Genomic DNA, 18,543 nt, shown 5'->3' with positions numbered 1-18,543 from the left:
ATAAAGTCAAAAGAAAACGACTACTTTGGAAACTCATAAAACCTTGCACAGTGCTCTTAGTAGACATTCCAACTAGTCTGATATCTCACGGCCATTATAATAATTATTACCAAATACTCATAACCTTTTTTTCTGTAAGCTTTTTGACTTTTTGAAAATGAAAATAAACATAAAAGTACTTTTTTCATTCTTTTTTCGCCCTCTTTCTCTTTTATAAAAAGCTACACATACTCTACTGGGATGTCTATGGATTTGTTAGTGTTTTTAATCATTACTTTTACCATTCTTTTTTTCATAAAAAAAAAAGAGAAAGAAATCTAGTCATCTAAAAGATGCCATACTCAAGAGTATAGGCTACAGTTGTTTCAGCGTTTAGTCCTGCTAGGTCCTCGGGGAAACATGCCTTTCCTTTCCGATTTCTTTCTCCAGTTATTGAGTGTTTCTTTTTCACTGGCCGAGGAGTGAAATTAATGCGTTTGTGACACCGTCGCAGAGTTTCTGAATCCTGACGGCAGATGTGTCCTTGATTGTGGTTAGGTTGCGCGCTAGATTCCTGCACTGACACAGTTCCCGCTTTGTTAACAGAACCTCTGTGTTCTAGGGCGATCGCGGGGGGAGTCCGAACCCCACGTCTTAACGTGCTGGCATTTCTGCTGTAAACACTGACCTTTAGCCGTTTCCCCTCCCTTTTCACTAGACCTTCCTTGACGTTTTAAAAGGTAGGCAAACCAATGCGATCATATTTCCTTGCTAACTGCTTTTCCACACCAAGCCATAAACAGAGAAGAAACTGTTATTGGCGTCAGAGTCTACACACAATAGCCTTGTATGCCTATCACTTTAGCCGGTTAGCTATTCACAAAAACCTAGATCCAAAAAACAAAAATATTTCAACAAATATACTCATGATCTCTTTTATACTGTATATTCAGATATCACAATGTCCTATTGAGCCCACAGGTGTGGGTGAACTAAGCCTACAGACAACGTATCCCTTGACAACATACAGAAACGCTAAAGCTCTAACTGAACAGAAAACGAAAACAGCCCCTTCATTACTTCAGACAATCTAGGAAGGCCTACATCTCAAAGACCAACGAGGCAGTGATATAAGATTTAGATAGTTAAAAGTCATTGTCAAGTGCACCGTCTACACTAGTGGTCCCTGTCTCGCTTGAACATCACTGGGTAGCTCAGCTGGGTCCACAACAATAACTGTGGAACCATGCTTTCAAATCAGTGCTGGTTTAGAACCCACGATGACCACGTTATTTTGACGTTAACTCGGCATTCCGGAGTAACGTGGGTCAACAAAGAATCATCTTAGGAAATGTGTCATTTCTCCGCTTATTCACTTTGCGTTTACGCTTTAAGCTATCAACGTTATCTCCCTCGCGGTAACTGTTTTCACGTGTACACTGTTTACAAAGTTTGAACGTCTCGTAAATGCCTGCTCTGTGAAGTGCCGACTGAAGTCGGTTGTGAAGTCTACTCCTGGCAGCTTCGACAATCTTGAGTCGTCGCTCTAGCCCTCATGTTGGGTGGTGGGATGGAGGAAGGGGAGTGCAGGGGTATACTGGCTAGAGAAGGCATCAACGAGAAATACTGCAGAGAGAGAGAGAGATCCATTCCGTTTGTAACTGTGGGCTGGTGATGAAGAAACTGGAGACCGGCCGGACCCCCAAATGGCAGCCTGGGCGGGACACCAAAATGGTCGATCTGGAGGGCTCCTCTCTTTAAAGGTCAACTGATAATTTGATCCTTTTATTGGATATGCTGCTCTCCAAGGCCCTAGAGGTCAAGCGACAGGGATCTTGGCAATGACCTGAAACTGCGAGGCCAAACCAAACCCAACCATGATCAACTTAACCTTTATGTTTTCGACAGTCCAGTTGAACCTCTTCTCCTCTCTCTACAGGGTGGTGGTTGAAATGTTGGGTCTTAGTCCCCCATCACTCCCCCCTCCTCTCTAGGCATGTGGTCCGGCCCCAGGGGAGGAGGGGACAGGGAGAGGGATAGCCCTCCTCTCTGTCTCCCATCTCTGGGTGATTCACCAGCGCTGCTGCTCTCAGGCTCCAAACCTTCCTCCTCCATCTCTTCTTCCTCCTCTTCCTCCTCCTCCATCTCCTCCTCTTCCTCCTCCATCTCCTCCTCCCGTTCCGTCTTTCTCTCTTTCTCCATCCTTCCTCGGCTCGTCCTCTTGGCGGAGGATTGGAGGAGGAGATCAGACAAAGGCTGGTGGTTGTGGTTGTAGTGGCTCCCCGCCTGGTCTCGCTCCACCGAGGGGACCCCGTTGAGGGTGGAGGTTGTCCGGGTCGAGGCCCACTCTTCCAGAGTGGCCCGCTCCCCCGCCCCGGCCTCATTCAGGTACCTCCAGAGGGCCAGGGGGTCGGGCTGTGGGTGGGCCTGGGGCTGGGGGGGTCTCCGGGGGCTGTCCTCATCCACGGCGTTGGCGGGTGTGGACGGGGCTCCCCTCTTGCGCCGGGTGGTGTGGTTGACCTGGAGATGCATGGCCATCAGCTCGGCCGACGACGTGCGGAACGGGCAGAACAGGCACTGGCTCAGGGTCACCCCAGCTCCACCTCCTCCACCCGCTCCTCCTCCCTCCTCCTCCAGTCCTCCCAGCCCAGGGGACGGGCGGCGGGATAGATCCAGAGGCTCAAACCCCCCCTCTAGGGAGCCTCCGCGCGAGGTGGAACCTCCCTTGCCGCTGCGCCCGTTGGACGGCACCATCCGGCTGGTGGTGAGAGGCTTGCGCCTGGACACCTTGGGGGCCTTGGACGCCGGCTGCAGGGGAGGGGAAGAGGGCGAGTCCCTGGTCCACCCGCCTTCCACGCCCAGCCCCAGACCCAGGCCTCCCTGGTACAACGCACCCATCACCCCGGACAAGTACCGATACTGGCTCTCCAGGTCAGCTTCCCTCAGGGCTCCCTGGGACTTCTGGTCCCTCTGCTCGGGCAGACCCAGGATCCAGGGCTGGCCGTGCCTGGAGGAAGGGGCCTCCGCCGGGCCTCGCGACGCCAGACCCTGACTCGAGAGGGCCTGCGGCCTGCGTGGCTTGGCCACGGCCGTCGCCTCGGCCCTCTGAGCTCCGGAGGAGGAGGCTCCGGGGGAGGAGGTGGTGGTGGTGGTGGTGGTGGTGAGGCCGGGCGAGGAGGAGGACGAGGCGGAGGAGGCGGCCAGGGCGTTGCGCTGCTCCCGGTGGTGTCTCTGGAGGTGGTACTTCAAGGAGCCTGACTGGGTGCCGGCGTAGTCACAGTGGGGGCACTTGTACGGTCTCTCGCCTGGTAGAGAAAGAAGAGGGTGACGGTCACGTCAGCATACCAGCATCACCGCCTCTCAGCTGAATCACAGTATTATCGTTTACCAGAAAAACCAGGACAGAATATTGTGTACTCTCTGTTTAAGTTATCATGGGAGGCAGCCTCTTGTTAAATGATGACTTGTAAATGGTCGCCATGATTTCATACTGAACGTATTTCATATCTCTGATTGTCAGGCAATACTGTAGTTACACATCTCAAGGAACAGATGGCAGTATTCCTCCACAGATGGGCTAAGTGATTGGCACGGTTAGGCCTGCGAAGAGGCATTAGCTTCAGACTTCCAACCGTGTTAAGTCACCCTCCTGAAATTGAACACAGCTAATGGCTATGTGACTCATAAAAGCGCATACATTAGTTCAGTTTAACCAGATTATCTGAGTAAAAGCTAAACTTGATATTTAACTCAGATTATCCTGTGCATTATTATAATTACTTAGTTTGGTAGATGGAAGCATACTGTATGAAAAAGATACTTAAGAATATTTGAGATTTTTCAAAAGAATACGGTGTTATTGTTTAGTTCGGAACTCAACATGCTTTGTCTGACCCGAAAGTAGTTATTTTTTCTCTATTTTTATTATGAGATTGTGTAATAAGTATGTGTGTGTGTGTGTGTGTGTGTGGGCTCACCTGTGTGAACTCTCAAGTGCACTTTGAGGTGGTGTGAGGAGCGGAAGGCTTTACCGCAGTAGGGGCAGTCTTTCACCCCTGTGCCGCGCACGCGCTCCCTGGACGGCCCGGAAGATCCTGACGACACACCCGTCAGCCCGTTCTCTCCTGGAGACGAGGAGGGAGGGAGGGAGGGAGGAGAGATGGAGAGACAGAGGGTGGGATGAGGAGGGATGGAGGGAGGAGAGATGGAGAGACAGAGGGTGGGATGAGGAGGGATGGAGGGAGGAGAGCGAGAGAGGAACGAGAGATGGAGAGAGAGAGTACGAGAGACGGAGAGAGAGAGAGGGAAAGATAAAGATGAAGAGAGAGAGATTGATTTGACAAGATTTAAATATAGTAGACGGGTGTTCATGTATTCAATAATGTAATGAATCCATGTAGCAGATGCTTCTATCTGAAACGACTTTCAGTACAGGTTGGGATTCTGAATCTGCTACTTGCAGTCAAATGCTCTACCACTGAATTACAGCCTCCTCTCATAAACAGAAGAAGCAGAAAAAATGTGAAATGAATGACTGGCATACAGATGATTCTATTCTATTTCTGTGGGGAACATCGATCTCTGTACCTTGTAAGGAGGAGATAACAGAGTGGAACCCTGCAGCCGCTGTTTGATGCTGCGACCCTCCGCCGTGGTGCTTCACCTCTCCACCTCTCCCTCTCCCTCCTCTCCGTCCACCTCCTCCCTCCTCCTCCCCGGCGCCTCCTCGCTGCTGGGGCGAAGGATTCCCCTTCTGGGGCCTCTGGGTGTGGACGCGAGCGTGGACGACGACCTGCTGGAGGCTCCGGAACAGCTTCCCACAGTCCGGGCACTCCCAGGGCCCTCCCATCCCCGCCCCCCCCGCCCCGGCTCCAGCCGCGGCCCCGGACCCCGCCTCCTCCCTGGTCTCCAGACTTCCGAGGTAGGCCCTGACCTGGTCGGGCTCCCCCAGGAGGGAGGAGGGTGTCCTGGGGGAGCCGCGGTGTTGCTGCCCCCGAGCGCGTTGCTGCTGCTGGGACTGCTGCGCTTGCTGGGCGGCCATGAGACTACGAGCCACCAGCTGCCACATGGCCGCCTGCTCTCCTCCATCCATCCCCGTCGGATCTCCTCCTCCTCCTCCTCTTCCTCCTCCGCTCCCTCCCCCCATTCCCCCGTTCCCCATCTCCGCCACCTGGGCCACCGCCTGGAGGCGTTCCATGCAGCTGGCCCCGCCCCCGTCGCCGGGCAACCCCAGGTAGCCCAAGATGGCCGACTTGCTGGAGCCACCCCGGCCTCCGTCGCGCTCCGCTTTCCCCCGCCCTCCCCTCCCTCCTCCGCCCCCTCCTCCTGCATTGCCACGCTGGGCCAGCAGGAGGCTGGAGTAGAGGGCGTTCAGCCCCTGGTTGGACACTGAGCCTTTGGGCTGGTCTGCCGCCGCCGCAAGCCCCAGGCTTCCCAGGCCCCCGAGGCCCCCGAGGCCTGCCTTGAGACCCAGCTTGTTGAGGTGGACCTTCATGTGGTTCTTGAGGAACCAGGGCTCCTTGAAGCCTCGGCCGCACACCTGACACTTGTGGTCGAGGGAGTCCTTGTGCTTCCTCATGTGACCCTTGAGGAACCAGGACTGGGTGAAGCGCTGGCCACACGTCTCGCACCGGAACGCGGGCAGGGGGGGCGCCGCCGCGGCTGCCGCCGCCGGAGCCACCGCCGGAGCCACCGCCGGAGGACCGGGCGGGGGGTTCGGAGTGAGGGCGGGGGTGGGTACGGGGATGTCGGGGGTGGCTAGGATGGTGGGCCGGGGGGTGTAGGGGGGTAGAGGGGGGGTGTAGGGGGGTAGAGGGGAGTCTGGCAGGGACAGGGAGGGGTGGTGGTGGCTTTCAAGAAGGTGGGACGCAAGGCTTTCCTCCTGGCTGGCGGAGAAGGGGCACAGGGTGCACTTGTAGGGGTTGTGGAGGATTCGGACGTGGCGGGCCAGTTCCGACGCGGTCCGGAACTTTCCCTTGCAGGCGTGGCAACGAAACGAGGGAGTCAGGGCTGTCGCCGGGGCGGACTCTTCCGTGTGGGAGGGGCCACCCGATGACGAGTAGGGGGAGGTGAGTGACGTGTCCTCGGTTAGGGGCGGAGTCAGGGGCGTGGCTTCATCCATCATCAGGAATGGCTGGTTCTGATTGGTCGGGAGCTCCTCTTCCAGAACGCGGTCCTCTTCGTCCGCCTCCTCCTCGTTGCGGTCTTCCTCTCTCCGGTTCTGTGTGAGCGCGGTCGACAGTGAGTTTGGGAGGCTGTGGTTCTGAGTGGGAAAGTCTACGTGGTTCTGATGGGGTTTGATCCGGCCCAGGGCTGCTCCACTTCCTGTCCGGTACAGAGCCGAAGCCCGCCTGTCCCGGTCCAGTGTGTGAGCGCGGGCGTGGAGCGACAGAATGCTCTGGAACCTGAACCGCTTCCCGCACACGTGACACGAGAACCTGAGGGCGGGGCCTCCCGGGGCTCCTCCCACCCCGGCTGTCGCCCCGGCGACGGCGTCCTTCTGCTGGAAGAGCTGCAAGTCCAGCTCGTCGCTGCATGTGGCGCTCTGGCCCGATGAGAGGGCCAGCTCCAGGGCTCCGAAGCCGGGGAGAGGGCCGGACGGCGTGGCCGGGGGAGAGCTCTCGGACGTGGGGCTGCACACCTCCGCAGGTCCCCCTCCTGGGAAGAGGGCCACGGCGGGGGTGGGCGACGGAGGGGCCCCGTCCAGCTCTTCCTCGTCGTCCTCATCCTCGCCTCGGAGGGGGAAGGGGGACAGGTGGAAGTAGGGGGCCGCGTCGGGGCTGTGGCCGGAGGCCAGGGGGCTGGGGGCCAGGGGGCTGGAGAGCAGGGCCAGGGGGCTGTGCGGGGGGGAGATCTGGGTGTGGGGAGAGGGAGAAGCCTGGGGGCTGTGGTCCAGAGAGGGCAGGGTGGGCGGAGACTGGGGGGGCTCACAGGTGAGGGCCAACAGACACTCTGGAGGAGAATCCATTACTCTCTGTAAGAGCACAGAGAGAGAGAGAGAGAGAGAGAGAGAGAGAGAGAGAGAGAGAGAGAGAGAGAGAAGAGAGAGAGAGAGAGAGAGAGAGGGGGGGGGGGGGGGAGAGAGAGAGAGACAAGGAGCCAAGTAAAGAACATATTTTAAGAGGGGTGGAACCATCACTGTGGAAGTCCGGTCATGTATGTGTGTGTTTTGCGTCAGTGTGTGTGTGTTTGTGCATGCGTGTGTGTCTGTGCTGTGTGTATGGCTGTGTGTGTGTGTGCGCATGCAGGAGGGACTCACCAGTAGTGTGAGTGTGCGCGTGCAGGAGGGACTCATCAGTAGTGTGTGTGTGTGCGCGTGCAGGAGGGACTCACCAGTAGTGTGTGCGCTGGTGTGTGTGCAGGAGGGACTCACCAGTAGTGTGTGTGCTGGTGAGCGTGCAGGAGGGGACTCACCAGTAGTGTGTGTGCTGGTGAGCGTGCAGGAGGGACTCACCAGTAGTGTGTGTGTGTGCGCGTGCAGGAGGGACTCACCAGTAGTGTGTGTGCTGGTGAGCGTGCAGGAGGGACTCACCAGTAGTGTGTGTGCTGGTGAGCGTGCAGGAGGGACTCACCAGTAGTGTGTGTGCTGGTGAGCGTGCAGGAGGGGACTCACCAGTAGTGTGTGTGCTGGTGAGCGTGCAGAGGGACTCACCAGTAGTGTGTGTGTGTGCGCGTGCAGGAGGGACTCACCAGTAGTGTGTGTGCTGGTGAGCGTGCAGGAGGGACTCACCAGTAGTGTGTGTGCTGGTGAGCGTGCAGGAGGGACTCACCAGTAGTGTGTGTGCTGGTGAGCGTGCAGGAGGGACTCACCAGTAGTGTGTGTGTGTGCGCGTGCAGGAGGGACTCACCAGTAGTGTGTGTGCTGGTGAGCCATGCTTGGGTGTCCTGGCTGAGGGGAGACACACTTCTCTGATGGCAGCCTCCTTCAATGCTCTGGAACATCAAAACACACAGAGCACACACCTTTAGCACCCGGACCTGGTTAGCACATGATCCTCCACATGCCCAGATATCACACGTGTTTGACTAATACTTGACACATTTTTTTGCTTGACTTCATTTCCTTGTTTACATAAACAGATTATCTCCTCTTTGGCGAAATCGTGGAGAGATGTATTTTTTAATCACACTTTTTTTTTTTTGGTACGTGTCTCTTAATTGTGGTATTATCGTTTTGCGAGGGGTGGAGTGGGATGGGGGGGGGGCTCTGCGTTCGGAAATCCTGGCCCTACATGCACCACGAGAGAAACTCTCAATTGAAAGACCTTTAGCCTTCATCTGAATACAGTCCCCTGATATCCTATTTAGCTGCACGTAATACAGCTTCAAAAGCATATCGTATGGAATGCCTGTGTGTGTGTGTGTGTTAGGATCCTGATGGACGGTAATCTACACTTGCTTTTCAATCTGTGTTTCACCGTGTAAACAGGTGCGCACCCTGTTTGTGACTCTGCATGTCTGTAATGTTTCCTTAAGCATATGGGCCATAGGTCTGTGTGTGTGTGTGTGTGTGTGTGTGTGTGCGGAAACAGAGAGCTAAGGGCAACACAGGACACAGCCTGTCCCAAACAGGATGGGCGAGAGATGTTTTGGCTTCCCCACACACCCTTCCTGTGCATACATACAGTAGCAAGCTTTTAGCTTAATCAAGTGCACCACACACACACACACACACACACACGTCGGGACCGATTCGCAGCCGCATGCAAACATGTCGCACCCACAACAAAACATCCAAGGACAGGGAACATTCAGTCCACCTCGACACACTAACAGCCTTCGTACAGCGGCGTTGGTTAGGACAGTAGGAGACGGGTTTCAGAGGAGGTTGTCTGCGCACTGCCAGAGACTAGAGAAGAAGGCACCCTTACCAAAACAAAAGGTCATCAATCACTCTGGAGAGACAATGGCTCCATCTGTGCATGCAGGTGTGTATGCATATTTGTGTATGTGCAAACAGTCTGTTCGTATGTTGTGTGTGTGTGTGTGTGTCTGTCAACGAGGCTGTATCACAAAGAGATTCACATGTAGCCAGTTGACATTTTAGTTCAGCTATGACTCACAAGCATATCACACCATATCAATCACACACACTCTCTCTCTTTCTTCTCTCTCTCTCTCTCTCCTTTTCTCTCTCCCTCTCTTTCTTTCCTTTCTTCACCCACCATCATGGTTTCTTCTCCCCTCCCTGTTTTTCTCCTCTCCCCTCTTTCTTTCTTTCTCTCCCTCACTGGTTCATACTCCACCCATCCCCCCATCTCTCTCATTCTTTCCTTCCCTCCCTCCCTCTATTATTCACTAATTTTCTTTCATTCTCTCTCTCCCTCTCTCCTGCAGTGTTGCCAGTTGGCAGGATGCCAGGGAATGCTGATATCAGCTGGTGGATAGGCCCCTGCCAACATGGCGAGAGCAGAGGAGAGAGAAAGAAGGGAAAGAGACAGACAGGGTGAAAGAGAGTGGAAGAGAGAGGAGGAGGGGGGGAGAAAGAAAGACAGAAAGAGGTGAACACGGGTAAGCTGCACTGTGGGGCGAAGAGGAGCGACAATACCTATATGAAATTAAAACGATTTGAATGCGATTCGCAATTTTTCGAATGCGAAAGGCACATACGACACACACACACGCACACACACACACTGTGATTGCCTCTGAGGTTTTGTTGTAGCTGGATGTTCTGGCTGTGGTGTGTGTCTGATGGCATTATCATATGAATATCACCATCACACCGCATTGTTCCCGTGTGACAGCGGTCGTCGCGAGCGACCGGCCCTGTCATGCCAATAAAGCTTTTCCAAATTTGGATAGATGGAGAGGGAGATAAGGTGCTAGACAGAGAGGGGGAGGGGATATCAAGGGATAGAAGAGGAAGACAGGGCGATAAACCAACACAGGGAAATAGTACAAAGTTTCTTTGCACAAAAACAATATGTTGGGAGCCACGCAGTACATAATCACAACCCCACTCCTACACGCATGTAATGATTAGCTAGCTATGAATCAACACTTCCATTTTGGGATTCGCACTACATGCAACTGTGAGGTAGACATCACACACAGGCTAAGCCCTCCCTCTGCCCCCCCCCCCCCCTCGCCCCCCCCCCCCCCCCCACACACACACAGGAAATGTCAGCTCTGATGAGTAACCTGTGGTGTCCTATACCGTACATACCATAAGGACATGTTTAAACGTTATCAACCTGAGTCTAGCTGTTGCCTAGGTATTGGCCATTCCCGCAAGTCACCTCAGGTCTTCTTAAAGGTGACAGAAAGTGACGCTCCAGTCACTGAAAACACACTCAAACGCAGCGCTGTAACGCGAACAGACGAAGGAAGCTAACCGTAACGCAGAATAGCGTTAGCACAGTGATCTGTGAGGCGCGTGTTCAGATGCGGCGTCGATTTGGGGTACGGAAGGAAGACGGAGGCGTTCCCGTCCAATCAGAGATCAAACGCGTCGTGTGTCGGACCGAGCGGGATCTGAACCCCTGTTTACTGCACATTCTAGGCACGTTGTAGCTATGATGGCTTATCCCTGTGACCAATCCAGGAGCCCTAGCTCATGGCAGGTTCCTACCCGTCACCCTGGCCATTCACTCTCTCAGAGGGTTGCTAGGTCATGTGACTTGACAACCGTCGGGGGGGGGGGGGGGGGGGGGGGGGGGAAAGCTGAAGACCGGTGCGACCACCGGCGACGATGACTGGGTAGAGTCTCTTTACACGTGAACCAGCTTCTGTCGAGGTCCTTTTCCGTAGGCCTGGGGCACGCGGAGGGAGCGCGCGTGTTTTTCTTAATTGCCGATTGTAGGACCTTACGACCCCAAGGGATGGGTTTGAGGTTGGTGCACCTAGCGGAGTTTAGTGCGTCTAATGCCTGCTCGTGAAAGCGGTCGGAGTTAAACGTCAGGTGGCTGAGCGGTTAGGGAATCGGGCTAGTTATCTGATGGTTGCGATTCCTGGCCGTGCAAAATGACGTTGTTTCCTTAGGCAAGGCACTTCACCCTACTTGCCTCGGGGGGAATGTCCCTGTACTTACTGTAAGTTGCTCTGGATAAGAGCGTCTGCTAAATGACAAAATGTAATGTAATGTAAAATGTAAACGTTGAGGCGCGAAGGTGTTTGTGTGTATTTGTGTGATGATCTGTATACTTTAGGTGGGCTGAGACATCTGTCGGTGTGTTCTTAAGGGTCTGCTACGGCACAAACGTGTGAGAGCGAGTGCGAGAAAGTGGGCTAAAAATTGTGCGAGAGGGAAGGATACAGGTGTGTATGTGTGTCTGTGTGTTCGCTGTGTGTGTGTATGTACTGCATGTGTGTGTATCTGCATGTGTATGGACAGTATGCGTGTGTGTGTGTCTATATTGTACGTGTGTGTGCGTGCGGACCGTGTGTGTGTGTGTGTGTGTACATACGGGCCTTTCTGAGTGTGCGTGTGTGTGTTCTCACTGTGCGGTTAAAGCATAATTCAGGGCCTGTGGTTTTTATCGCATGGTCACGCGGCAAACTTCCCCACAGAAGGGATTCATTTCCTTCACTTCACCTTTCCCTGAACCCCCCTCCTTCACTCCCTCCCTCACTCCCACTATATCTGGCACGCTCTTTTACTCCCTCCCTCACTCGCTCTCCCCGTCTTCCTTAGTGGTAGTGAAAGGGGGATGTTTCCCCCTCCACGGGTCTATAGCGGGCTGTAACCTCATCTAACCTTACCTTGTCCGACCTCCCCTCCCGTTCCCTCCTCTCGCCTCCCCTCCCCTCCCCTCTCCCTCCCTCCCTCCCTCCCTCCCGCAGTCTCACCTCTCATCCTCTCCTCTCACCATCCCAATCATGTGCTTTTATCTCCTCTGTTCTCTCCTCCCCTCCTATCACTCTCCTGAGCACAGAGAAGGTGTTGAGGGAAGGAAATGACATGTAGTTCTGTATATTGCACAGTATAGAGCACATGTGAGTCAGGTGGCTGAGCGGTTAGAGAATCGGGCTAGTAATCAGAAGGTCGCTGGTTTAAATCTGGCCGTGTCAAATGACGTTGTGTCCTTGGGCAAGGCACTTCACCCTACTTGCCTCGGGGGAATGTCCCTGTACTTACTGTAAGTCGCTCTGGATAAGAGCGTCTGCTAAATGTAGGTGTGTCAAACTCAAGGCATGAGGCCTGGGGACCGTCAACCCAAGTTGGTATCGCACTCGAACTTGGTTTGAGTGCTCAGCCACAGCTAGATGCACGTTTCTGCTTCCCCTGTCGACAATTTGGAGCCAGAAATGCTAAAGACATCACCTTCACCAGACAAGGTTTTACCAATTGGAAAACGGCAATGTTTATTTTACATAAAGCTCAAAAATCTATCTTGCGCTCAAATGAAGGGCAAAACATTTTTGTGGAAGTCCCTATCTAGCATCACATCAAACCCAGAATACGTCCTAGGTTTGGGCTAATACCCGAATGTTTACAACGTCTGTCTCCGTGCCTGATTAACAATTGGATCGATAAGCAGTCTCAAAAATGTTATCAATTTAAGAAATTATACGATCTCTTTCATTAATCATGATACGCCCCCAGAAATGTTCACTGCATCTCCAGTCAAAGCAGGCTGCATCCGGCCCTGGATGGAAGGCAGTTTCAAGAAAGATGGGAAAGCGAAAACATGTTTGTGCTTCAAGGAGAAAAAACTGTATGTATTTTGTTATGAGGGGATGTTGGTCGTTAAAGAGTACAATCTCCGTCTGCATTTTGACACCAAACACGGAGATAAATATGCCAAATTTAGCCTTCAAGAAAAACAGCAGATTGTCCAAGAATTAAAAGGCGGACTGCAATCGAAGCAGAATATGTTCACAAAAGCTACAGCTAAAAACAATGTTTTTACATCGTAAACATTGTTACATCGTAGTTACAACTGGCCCTTTGAGGGAAACCATGATGCTGATGTGGCCCTCTGTGAAAATGAGTTTGACACCCCTGGTATAGAGTATCTACAATGTATGCTATATCTGGATTATTCAGGAGTATAGTACAGTATTTTCTTTGTGCTGGAGCACCCTGCTCTGAATCCAAGACTGTAACTCCATAGTGTGGCTGGAGTGAGCGTGATTCTGCCAGATGTTTACTGTTTATGTGCACGTTGGAAACATAATCCTTCACAGATGCATTCCAGAGATGTGAGTCTCTCTCTCCAGACGTACAGTATAACAATCACACACGTACAGTATCCATCCCTCTCTGAAGTGCAACAGTACACAGGTTAGGTAGTTCTGGTTTGGGGGTCGAAGAGCTTTGATACCTTTGACCCCATTGGTTAAAAAACAGGAATACTTGTCCATGGCTATTGGTCAGTCATAATACTAGTGGTTGTTCTGACTGTCAATCATCCTCCTCTCCACTGCTACCAGTCTGGCCTAATTTTAAGACTGCCTCCTCTCATTAAGTCGTTAAACTAATGTTAGTAATAAGGACATGGGATGTCAAGATGTGATGACATTTTTAAACAGAACACACACACACACACACAGAACTTAGAATAAAGCCCAGGTCATAAGAACTAGGTTACCTACAGCTATTCATGTCCTAGGGTAAAAAATCTCTGTTAAATAAAGAAATGCTTGTCAAGATACAGTCATGATGAAAGGCTTTTACACCTGACTGACCTTCAACCACAGCGTCTCACCTTGTGACCTGAGGGGACAGAAGAAGGAGAGGCCTCACTGGCCAATGTCTGTGTCACGCGTCTACCTCAAATCTAAGGGCTGCGCGGTTAGGGAATCGGGCTATTAATCAGAAGGTTGCCGGTTCGATTCCGGGCTGAGAAAATGCCGTTGTGTCCTTGGGCAAGGCACTTCACCCTACTTGCCTCGGGGGGAATGTCGCTGTAGTTACTGTAAGTCGCTCTGGATAAGGGCGTGTGCTAAAATGACTCAATGTAAAGACAATAAAGAATCGCTTTATAGAACCAGTTGGAACAGTGGAAGAACCACGTGATTTTGAGGACAGAACCATTTGTTAAGTTCTGCGAGGTGCTGTCTGATACACCTACATGGTTCTTGCTTACCGAGAACAGGTTCTAAATGGAACCTTTCTGCCCTGAAAAGGGTTCTGTACGTAACCTTATGGAAATTAAGAGGGTTCTATATGAAAGAACAGCCCGGAAGATGGTTCTGTATGGAACCTTATAGACCTGAATAGGGTTCTATATGAAGTCCAAACATGAAGAAGGTCCTATATGGAATCTTATAGACTTGAAGAGGGTTCTATTTGGAACCTTGGACACCTGAAGAAGGTTCTGATATGGAACCTTACAAACCAGAAGAGGGTTTTAGATGGACTGGGTTTTACACTTCACCAAGGCGTAAGAGTTGCAGCGGCAGAAGTGATAATTGGGAACTGCAAAGAAGATTCTGTTCTCTCACCTGAAGGAATCCATATGTGTGCGTTTCACAAATAACTACAACAGGTGCAAGGCTGCAGTGTAAAATTCAGATCTATGAAACAACAGAGAGCCATTTAGGAGCTTTTATACAGAAAGCCAGAGCCGTGATAAAAAATAAATAAAAACGAAAAACGTGTTGGTCGGACATGAACGTTCTGGACGTCCGTTCTACATATTCCTCTCCCGACTCCTCACACCTACAGCGGGAAACACAACCTGGCCCACACTTACACTCACGTTGGCCCACGAAGGAGAGAGACACCTCAGGCAGGCAGATTTAGGCAGTCCCTCTCTCCAGCTCCAAGAGAGCCAGGCAGGTGTCTCTCCTAGCGAGCACTAATGACCCAATTAAATCAATCAGTGCCTTGATTAGAAGTATGCTTTTTACTCTCTTTCTCTCTCTCTCTCTCCTTCGCTTCTCCTCTACGTCTCTCCATCACTCCGTCAAGAGCCACCTGGATGTGTAACCTTGAAGTGCTGTCTAAGCATGCACGTATACACACACACACACATGCACACAAACACACACGTAATGCACTTACACGCATAGACACGGTGCACAAACATATGCACAATGTTTAGTATACGACCTTAGACCAGAGATGACAGGCAATAGTGATATATGTTTTCGGGAAAGCCACAGTCCCCTAGTTCAAACTACACCTCAAACAAACCTAAATGTGTTTATTTATTAAATAACTTTGCCTGTTCATTTAAACTAACTGACATATATCAAGTTAATCAACTATAAGATTTAGAGGAGTTAATGCACTTTGTAAGTGTAAGGGGAATCGCTGTGAGGCATACTTTGGTATGTTAGCCTCGGATAAAAATGTCAAACTTGGTTCTTATGATGTCAACTATAGCACCCATTTTCACAGGTTCGGCTGCTGTAACGTTACAAATGACCCATCATCGCAACTGCTTCGGGGCATATTTAAAGTTAAACGTGGGCTGTTGAAACTGCACCGGGTGGTCCGTGGGAAAAAAGGCTATTTGTCGTTTATTAGAATGTCGAAACATTTTTTAATGGGTTCTAGAACGCCACGGGAGTGTCTGTTCCATGGTCACTCGGATGACACGTCTGCGCCTTATCTAGTGAGGAATTTCCTCCCTACTCGTATGATGTGCGTCAATAACGTGCAACCATTTGCAGTCGCTCTTTCCCCCTTTCTCTCTCGCGGCCATCTCAATTAAAAAGCCACATTAATGAAATAAATAACGACCAACAAACAATGCTAGGGCGCGCATCACCATCAAAAAATGAGATTAGCACTCTTCGTCGCTGCTTCCGTTGAACATTAAGCTTGTTAAATACGCTTAAAAACTATGAGAATACAGATAGGAAAGGTTAGAGATCCAGAAATCCAGAGGAGACACGGTGGTCTGTGTGTCATGTATCTATCGGTCTCCGCTTCTCCATTTTGTTCCTAAATTTTCTATACAAAAGATTAAGGGAGGGGAAAGACGAGAGTGCGAGGAGGAAGGACGAGGAAAGTGCCATCATGGATTTCATCTTGAATCCGCTGCCAATCTCTCCTCCATCATCTAAAAAGCGACATATATAACAGACCGTATCGCATTGTCCTGCACACGTAGACACGCAGAAAGAAAACTACAACTTATACGCCAAACCGTGTGAAACAAGTTAACGTTTACAGTAACAGATGATATGCTGAATGCACACTTAGTACTTTGTTGCGAAATCACTGTTGCCTGAAAATAGCTCGGTGTTAGGCATATCGTTGGAGGTGATGTTAGGACAACTATACCGGGTGAAGTAGTAGCGCTGATAATCGTAGTAACAAATGTGTGTTTAAAAAAAATTACGTTTAAGGACCACGTTTCAGTTGGATTGCCTTTTGCGCGCACGTCTAGTGAAAGTGGTAGGCTAATCTCGAAAACAATGCTGTACCGAGCCAAATGCGTCTCCAACAAAAGAATTAGTCGAGCTAATCGCATCTACCTGGCATGGCTGATTTGGAAACCTCATAGTAGGCGAGTGTAATACATCTGTAATACCAAATCAGAGGTCTCCAGCAGAACAAACGTAGCTTTTTATGCAAATATTACAACTTTTCATATATAAATATAACTATATATAACTGAAATACATTATTTGGCTTGTCTACATGCCAGTATCAGCACTTAGTTTACACGATGATTGTAACTAGTGATAATGATTATCAGCCACGGGCCTATAGTTAGCTACATCACAAAACTTGAATAAAGTTATGCAAGGTACAAATGCAATAGGCCTATACGTTAACTTCAAAGGACTTCTTTTGCACTTTCACAATCACGATACAGCGTAGACTACAAACCAATACCAACGTTTGTTATGAGGCTTTGCAAGTATTTTTAAGGCCTTAACAGTCCTCAACAACATAAACTATACGTTAAAATTGGTGCGTGCACTTTTCTCCGTGTCATCCTACAGTCCTAGCATGCACATCCGTCGGCCGCGCGCGCACATACACCGGCTGTTCCATACATGACACACACGAAAGTGTTGAAGTGTGCACACACACAGGCTACATACATGCGCTGCATAGTCTACATGCACCCCCCCCCCCCCTCTCTCTCTCCTGTTACACACATACACACACGCCACTGTAGCGAGACCCGCCAATCATTCGGCCAAAGATAACCTACAACACATCAAAACTGCAAGGTGTAAAGAATGACAGATTTAAAATGAACACTTCATCAATCACTACAACTAGACTATCAGGCGGATTTGTAGATAGAGAAAAAGTCGTCGTCAGATATTTGTTGTCCATGAACCCAACAACAATCCTAATAAATGTTTAAAAAATGTAGATGTTTTTACCGGATAGCCACGCGCCGCCGTTCCATACCGTCCTATGTAAAAGTGCATATGCAAACGTATTGGTACATTATTTCAAATTAACTAGATATGTATTGTGAAAGTAAGACTCAATGTACTTACGGGAGAGGCGGCGAAGAGATTAATGACACACCACGTCATCATTACGTTTCACTTGAATTAAATACATTACGAGTTGGGGAAAAAATGGAAAACAGGCGTTGTTGTATACAAGCATACGCCGTTTCCCCTCCCCTGCTCACTCTCTTCTTCTTCTCCTCCCTTTTTCTTCCGAACGTCTCTCTCTCTCTCCCTCCTCTTGCATTTTTTCAAAGATCCATTTATTGTGCAGCATTGAGTGAGCGAATAAGGGGGAAAAGAGAGAGAGAGCGATGAGAGTGGGAGGGAGACTGATGTAGGTTGCAAATGTAATTATAATCTCACGAGCACCATTTTAGAACACTGACACGCGGGGCAACAACTCTTCGCACGGGCGTCCTCCGAACAGCCGAATCCCAAAATACAAACCGCTCAGTCGTCACTCTGTTATTCATATTGGATCTCGTATGAAAAAAGTTTTGGTCCGTCGAACTGTTTAAAAAGTGACTCAAGTATACCAGTTTAAGGGAAGGTGTCGAAATGTTACTTTGATTAGCCACCCGGAAGAGCATGATGACTGCAGCTGATAATGGACGATTTCAAATCGTTTGAATATCTTGTCATTGCTGCTGTTTCTGTTTATAGCCATATCTTAGCCATCCATCTTGAGTGTAACAAGTTAGTGAAGCCTTCAAAAATGTGACAACGGGGGAAAACTTTTTTTTTTCCTGGTTTACGTTTAGTAATAGGCTACTATATTTGTATACACTTGCTTTTAGATCGGAAGTTTCAAGTTCAAAGCACAATTCTCTGTATCGGCTCCTCTTAGAAAGCATTTGCATACCCACCGCGCGCACAAACCGGGCCAAGCGATTCATCCCCACGTGGGCCCGCGTGCGTAGAGGCGCAGGTGTACTGCTTTTAACCAGCCCACGCTCCTCTCCTCCACCCCTACGCTTCTCTTTCGGGGGCTGCCCGCACAAGGTGAATAACTAAAATACAACTTTTGCCCGTTCGTTTAATATGATGCAATATAGAAAACCGTTAAGTGCTGATTGCTGGTCCGCGTCAGGTTATTTTTATCCTGCATGCTGGAAGGTGGTTCCAACACACACGCGCACATACACACAAGAGGGAAAAAAAGCTATATTTTCTGTAGCCTACTACACATGAAGTATGACACTGTCATTAACCATAATACAATAATGTCATATAATAATATAT

At 50.4% G+C, this 18,543-nt stretch overlaps 1 protein-coding gene across 2 annotated transcripts; it reads right to left on the bottom strand.

The window, feature by feature from the left end:
- Nucleotides 1–299: 299 nt before the first annotated feature.
- znf219 (zinc finger protein 219) lies at nt 300–17,869 on the bottom strand. Of its 2 annotated transcripts, XM_062455481.1 has the most exons (6): nt 17,344–17,869; nt 17,224–17,255; nt 7,827–7,911; nt 4,567–6,952; nt 3,957–4,103; nt 300–3,284 (listed from the first exon to the last, which is right to left on the bottom strand). In XM_062455481.1, exons 1-6 carry the CDS (start codon nt 17,383–17,385, stop codon nt 1,942–1,944), a joined length of 4,035 nt encoding a protein of 1,344 aa, XP_062311465.1. In that variant the 5' UTR covers nt 17,386–17,869; the 3' UTR covers nt 300–1,941. The 2 variants fall into 2 exon arrangements, with proteins under 2 accessions (XP_062311465.1, XP_062311466.1); XM_062455482.1 differs by lacking the exon at nt 17,224–17,255.
- Between the last annotated feature and the right edge of the window lie 674 nt (nt 17,870–18,543).

This window comes from Osmerus eperlanus, unplaced genomic scaffold (genome assembly GCF_963692335.1).
Source record: "Osmerus eperlanus unplaced genomic scaffold, fOsmEpe2.1 SCAFFOLD_336, whole genome shotgun sequence".
Classification (NCBI taxonomy): Eukaryota; Metazoa; Chordata; class Actinopteri; order Osmeriformes; family Osmeridae; genus Osmerus; species Osmerus eperlanus.
Note: the sequence above shows the minus strand (reverse complement) of the source record. Positions and strands in the feature narration are given on the sequence as shown.